The sequence below is a fragment of the Dipteris shenzhenensis genome, chromosome 13 (assembly GCF_047967505.1).
Source record: "Dipteris shenzhenensis isolate YYH24624 ecotype China chromosome 13, Dip_SZ_1.0, whole genome shotgun sequence".
Taxonomy (NCBI): domain Eukaryota; kingdom Viridiplantae; phylum Streptophyta; class Polypodiopsida; order Gleicheniales; family Dipteridaceae; genus Dipteris; species Dipteris shenzhenensis.
This window is the reverse complement of record NC_141608.1, coordinates 46,096,513-46,103,157: the sequence shown is the minus strand read 5'-3', so window position 1 is coordinate 46,103,157 and position 6,645 is coordinate 46,096,513. Positions and strand designations below refer to the sequence as shown.

Here is a 6,645-nt window from a genome sequence, read left to right as displayed (position 1 = left end):
TGAGTTCCGTTCAAAAATTTCATTGAGGACTATCATGCAATTGTGGCCCGCTCTCCACCCACAACTGTGCCCATCATTTTGTTCCACTGCTATGCAGTTTTTGAAATCTTTTGTGTCTACTAAGTTACCTTGGTGTTGCTTGATTCCTCCAATAAAAGACACCAATTTTTGTGCCGACCTACCCATCAAAGATATAAAATTATTGAGTGATTGTATTGCATAACTTTTAATGATACATAACATGGAAGTGACAACATATTAAGACAATACTTGCATTAACACTGAGCCACGAAAGCCTTCAATTGAATTGACAAGCCAACATTTTCATCTTCAATGTCCCAAACTACCAAATTCCAATATGAGCTGCATGATTAATTAAGAATAATTATTATTTGACACATCTTATCAATGAAAGAATAAAAATAATTTTGTAATGCTACTTACGCCTCGTAATAAGCCATAAAGATGACTCGCACACCATCCAAATCTAAAGGTTGCAACTAGGCATAAACATCGGCTATGGTCTTTGTCTTATCGTCACTAAGTACACCAGAAAGAAGAGAATCTAGCATAAATACACGATTTTGTACTGATCTTGGAAACTGTGATATAACCCTACTATACGCACAAAGAAAAGAACGTTAGCTCATAAGATTCAAACAAAATACTAAAGTATCAAGCTAAGAAAAATTTTGTATCAAACCTGAGGATGGCCATCATTACTTTGTCATCAACCTCTTTCAAAGGATTGAAGAGAATTGAAATATCTTCTCTACCAAATGACAAATAATCCTTGAATGCACATGATATATAGGATTTATACATAGGGACCCTCCCTCCCCTAGCCCCACCCCTGTTACAAATAGTTATTGAATGCACATGATATATAGGGTTTATACATAGTGACCCTCCCTCCCCTCCCCCCCCCCCCCACACCCCCCCTTGGCTCGAGACCGCCGAGGGTACAACACACCCATATTCTTTGTCTTGTATTTCTTAGGGATAGGAAGAGAAAGAATAAGGTCCTCCTTCTTTATGGTCAACCATGGGGTTCACCAAAATTCTCCTTGTCAAGCCCAAACATTCTGAACTTTCTTTTGCCTTTGAAGGGATCGCTCCCCCAACCACCAGTCCTGGTTTTTGAAAGTTTTTCACACTGGTTCTTCTCTTGCCAATCTGTGAGGCTCAGCCACGGTCTTCAATCGTTATCTCATGAGCTCGTCATGAGCCCATGGCTTCAGCCTCTTGATGTAGTAAACTCATCAGCGTGAGTGAGTAGCCTCACTCATCTCCTTGATCTGCAACATGAGAGAAGAATGAGCTTTAATGAACCATCTCAAAGTTCTGGTGTGTTTGAGGTTACTCAAAGCATCACGAGCCTTCTATTCAATGTCGGAGGGAAGGCTGATGAAGCTCCTCGCATGTCGAAATGTAGTGTTGCACTGGTTCCTCTGATCTTCCTTGTAGTTATCCACCATTGCTTGGCATCATCCACCAAGTAGGTTGAGGCATGGAGAACTTGCTGGAGGATCGGTAACCTTGGCGAGGGCAAGGCATTGAGACATATCATACAAAAAAGTCTCCAATACCTTCACACCTCGTACACCCTTCTTCGGCTCGGGCTATTTAAGCCTCACCTTAAGCCTTCCGGAAGAACCCCCATCATCCTTGGTAAGCTCACCACTTGGGCAAGCTCAACCCTTACATCTGAAAGTTGTTGCTGTAGCATTCCTTGGGCAGCCAGCAACTCAGAAAGCACATTCTCAGTGGCCATCTCATGTTGGCAAAACTTGAGCTTGGTGCGACTCCTCTTAGGAGCTTGAAGAAGACTTTGGGTGGAGTCACCCATCCTCGAAGAAAAAAACTCACAGAAAGGGTCTTGCTGGCTGCAACTGTCTGCCTCAAAATCACAGAACAGTGAGCCACACAAATAAGCACTCCCCAATCACGTATCAAGATGAATACTTCAAAGTATCCAAACTGAAATGAGAATCAAGTTCTTTTTAGCTCTGTTACCACCTGTGACAGGGCAAAGTCTCTCTTTTTTTTCCCCCTTCCACCCTTGTGTTGGTCCCCTCCTTGGGATCTAATGCTTATACGTCAATTGGGACGCCAAGTGCTCACGGCCCCTTGCACAAACAGAACCCACTCCAAGCCAACAAGGAGGCACCCTCAAAGACATCCCACCTCTTCAAAAAAATGATCGGCTCTTGAAAGAAATAGCTTGAGCCCTTGAAAGACTAGCTCGACCAAAAAGATAGCCCAGCCAAATAAAAGGACTGGCTGAATTGGCCGAGCCACCAAAAGGAATCCTCCATGCTTAGCATATAAATGGAACCGTTTCTGAATACCTTAGCAGGATTCGAACTCCGGAAATCCTGTTTGCCAACGCCTTATCCACCCCTTACCAATCCACCAAGCCCATGGTTGAGATAGAAAGGGGAAGATTATACATATATTGTTATCTCTGGCACTCAGTCCTTCGTCAACCTTCCTCTGTGCTTACAACATCTAAGGATCGACAAAGGTTGCTTGTAAATGATCGCTTGGGTGCTGACAAACCTCCCGCTCGTGGTTGGGAAGCCCACAACAGCCATTGCCTCCACGACAACTACAACAGCTCTTCCACCTCCGTTCACGAGCGTATGTGGAGAGCATTCTCTTCAATCCCAACCCTGAATAGCTGCCTTGTGTCGATGCTGAGCAGCCGTGGGCAAAAGCAACTGGTGAATAAGAGCGAGCATTTGAGCTCCTACGTAGGTTGCAGGGTTTAAACAATGACAGACAATGCAAATAGACACAAACGACCATACAAGGCTCAGAGCATGAGACGACAACCAACTAATGGAAAGGTCTCTATTACAGATTTTGTCAAATAGAAGACTCTAGTTTGAGACGTCTCCGATTCATTTGGGCTCGTCTTCTTCCACTGTAGGAGCTGCCCTTTGGGGTATGCTATCTCCTAGACCAGGATTCAAGGCAAAACAACACTCAGGGCGCTTTGGTTCTCAAACAAGATGCTAGAACATTCCGTTTGCTCAGGACACGTCAGTCAATGCAGGTGACGACAGCTGATTTTCCTCGTGCAAAGCACCAATCGGCCACCCACTACATAGGGTGTGAGAATAGGGCATTATGATATTCCAGCTCGAAGGAGAGCCTACAAAATCTAACACATGTCAGAGCTGGCAAGCTCCTCAACCAATCGGCCTTTCACCACTAGAGGCCAGCCACTTCGTAGGGTCACATGTGAGAAGAGGGCGCTATGATATGCCAGCTCGAAGGAGAGCCTATGAAATCAAACACACGTCCAGAACGAGCATTTGAGCTCCTACATAGGTTGCAGCGTTTAAACAATGACCAACGATGCAAATAGACTACAAACGACCATACAAGGCTTCAAAAACACTCAGAGAAGGTGCACGAGCCGACAACCATTACAAAAAAAAGACTCCGATGGACAAGACGTCCATTCAGAGGATTATAAAATGCCCATAGGTGTCTCTCTTTCTCTCTTCTCAAGTTCCTGATCAGGAGTACATCTAGCTGATGAGTTGAAGCACACAACTTCTTCCTTTTCCTGCTAGCTTCAGCCTCCTGGAGTTGTCTGGCTAGGTAGTGAGTGAAACACTTTGAGGAAAGAGTATGAGAGAGCATGAGACTCGATAGTTTTCACTTTAGTTAAGCCCACGTGCAATAATAAGTTGAGACTCTCCCTTCACCTCAAGGCTCATATTACGATGTCAATCCAAAAAGCCACTGGAGCAAATGATGAGTCTGTCAGATCTTGCTACCATGTTGAAATTCAAGTGTATTTTTTGTGAAAGAAGCAATAAATGGAGCGAAAACAAAAACAAAAATTAGGAAAAAAAAATAGATATGCATAGTTCATGCACAACAAAGCTACATATTGTTACAAAAATAAAACAGAGCAAAGAAGCTTATTTATAAAGGGTGGAACCACTTTACCAGGTTAATACCAAAACCCTGTGGGAAAATTTAGCTCAAGTTATCACAGCTGCTACTGACAAACAAGCCGAAGTTTGTGCTGTATTCATAGTTCTACACCACCATGATATCCTCTTCATAAAGATTCTATTATGTCAGCAACGCATACTTTTGAAGGGTGGCATCCTAAATTCTAATGCAGCAATCTATTTACAAGCACTTGTCATTTGCATTTGATGCTTTCCAACAAGTTTATCATGACAACATTTAGGAATGAGCCCAAATCACAGTTGCATGCAAGGGAGCCTATTTGCCTGCTATACTTGAAAGAGGGGTCACTGCTATCCCAGGTAACTCTCTGCTAAAGCATGCAAAATTCGGCAATGGACATTATAGGTGCTCCAAAACAATGGAAAATACACTCGCAACCTTTTGCCTTGGGAAAGAATAATACAAACTCCTCATAAGAGTGCTTCAATATCAATTTCCAATATAGAACATGGATCTGGGATAATAAAATTTTGTAAAACGTCTGGATGCACAATGCCAAAAGTCCCAATTCGTGATCCTTTGCAGATGATGTCTGCCTGTCGTCCGGGAAAGAACTCAGGTTCCTTTGAAGGCTGAATGTAGTATCCTGAAATTTCACCAGCTGCAACAGGAAGCACTCCTACGACTTGCATGACCCTATCCACTAAGCCATGAATCACCTCAAACCCTGAGTTCGAATTACAATACAAAGCAGCAAGATGACGATGGTTTGCAGCACCTACGTCTTTCCTGAAATCCAGAGTAACAACATCAGATAGCTCGAAAAGCTTAACAGGCCGTGGATGATCCTTATTGTGCCCAAGTGTTTTTAAAAGTCCTGGCAAGAGGCTGCTTCGAACAACCTCAAATTCGCTTGTCCGAGGGTTTTCCACAATCACTGCTGTGTTCCCATTATTTTCACGCTTAACCAGCTTAAAGTTCTCATCATGAGAACATAATATCCAGGTGAGAACCTCTGTAAATCCGGCCATGGCAACCTCAGCCCTTATAAAATCACTGAATTCATTTAAAGGCTGCAACTTTCCTTGAGTGACACACTTTGGAACTGTATGTTTGATGTTATTGAAACCATAAGAGATAGCCACATCCTCCATTATATCACATGGATGTAGAATATCACTTCTTGTCGGTGGCACAGAGACACACAACCGCTGCCCTTTGGCATCTTTGTCAACAACTGCCACAGCAGGTAGTTGCATCCTATTCAGCAGATCCACTACCTGCTCTGTTTCAAACGCAACACCCACAGCTCCACTTATGTAAGACAAGCTGACTTCCATGGTCCTGACAGACAGATCTGGATAGATATTTGAAGTTCCGTTTTCTGAGACGACCTCAACAGGTTCAACCACGAACTTGTTTGCACAATATTCAGAAAACATAGTTACCACTGTGTTTAATACAATCTTTGCTTTGGTCAAATCTGTCGCTGTGCATTCAATGAACACATTTTTGGTATCAAGGGTGATGGCAGAATGTGCACCATTAATGATCGGAGGCAAAGAAAGAACTCGCCTTTTACAATCATAAATAACGGGAAAGAGTGGCGAGCCCTCAATTATATGCAGAAATTTTTTAAGCTTTGTGTCTGCCTTGTAAAACTCCATAAGTTCATCAGCCTGGAATTCCTTCGTCTGTTTCAGTGGGACAAACTTGATTTCTGAAGGAGGCAAGGCCTCATAGCTAAAAGGACCATCCAAAGTGTCCAAATCATGAGTTCCAATAGCAACCAACGTCCTTCGCCTGCAAAGATTCTGATGTAGACGATCTTGCAAATCAATGAAGCTGTTATACCGTGCCTGATCAAATGTAATTCCTCTCAAAATCGCACAAACTACAAATGGCCTAATCAAGGCTGTCTCGCGCTTTACTTCCATCTTGACTAAAGAGTCAACTGGCATCTCCAATGCACGAAACTTGGGAAGTTGCTCCTTACCCATGAAAATGCGGAGGGCACGAGCAAGGCCCTCGAGACACAACAAATCATACCGGTTAGCTGGGACTTCAATCTTGTAAATAATTTCCTCATCTTCATCAACTTCTTGCTCCAGATGCTTTTCTTTCCTAATGATGGCCTTTTCTGTGGTCACATCGTCAAGCTCAATGCCGAACTCGAAACAGAGTTCATCAAACTTTTCTTCGGTGTATCGTTGTTGGAGTGCCGCAAAGAGCAGATCGCGGCGAAGAGAGACGGTAGGCATGGTCTGGGCAGTCGATTGGATGAGCTAATGCTCCAAATCCTCCGTTGCAGGGCCTCAATATCCTCTCAGCTGAACAAACAGAATGGGTGATGAAGAATCGACACCGACAAGAGTTTCCCCTAAACGAGAAACCCTAATCAGCTCTTGTGCATTTCTTTTTTATTTTTTTAAAGGTCTTTTGCATCAATGTTTTTGGCCTGCCCTAGCCACCTTCCAAGCTGGCCCAATAGAATGAGTGGTCCCGCCCAAGAATACCAAAACATGGTGGGCGGCATATGGAGCCCGCCCACGCCCAAAAAAAGTGGCTCGAAATGCGATCGAACTAGATTAGGTCTCTCCAAGGAATCTTTTCCACCAACAAGCCAATTAGCTTTTTATTCGACATTTAAAGCAACCTAACTATTAAGACCAGGCGGGCAAGTGGTGTGAAAGACCACGCCCGACA

General features: G+C 43.5%; 1 protein-coding gene across 1 annotated transcript; it reads right to left on the bottom strand.

The window, feature by feature from the left end:
- Nucleotides 1-3,708: 3,708 nt before the first annotated feature.
- On the bottom strand, nucleotides 3,709-6,328 carry LOC147895479 (tRNA synthetase beta subunit family protein). The gene is made up of 2 exons (XM_087384152.1): nucleotides 3,970-6,328; nucleotides 3,709-3,759 (listed from the first exon to the last, which is right to left on the bottom strand). The coding sequence occupies exon 1, from the start codon at nucleotides 6,198-6,200 to the stop codon at nucleotides 4,410-4,412; it is 1,791 nt and encodes a 596-aa protein (XP_087240278.1). The 5' UTR covers nucleotides 6,201-6,328; the 3' UTR covers nucleotides 3,709-3,759; nucleotides 3,970-4,409.
- Nucleotides 6,329-6,645: the final 317 nt, after the last annotated feature.

Excerpts from the sequence above, each read along its gene's own strand:
- LOC147895479 (XM_087384152.1), bottom strand. The coding sequence starts at position 6,200 with ATGCCTACCGTCTCTCTTCGCCGCGATCTGCTCTTTGCGGCACTCCAA.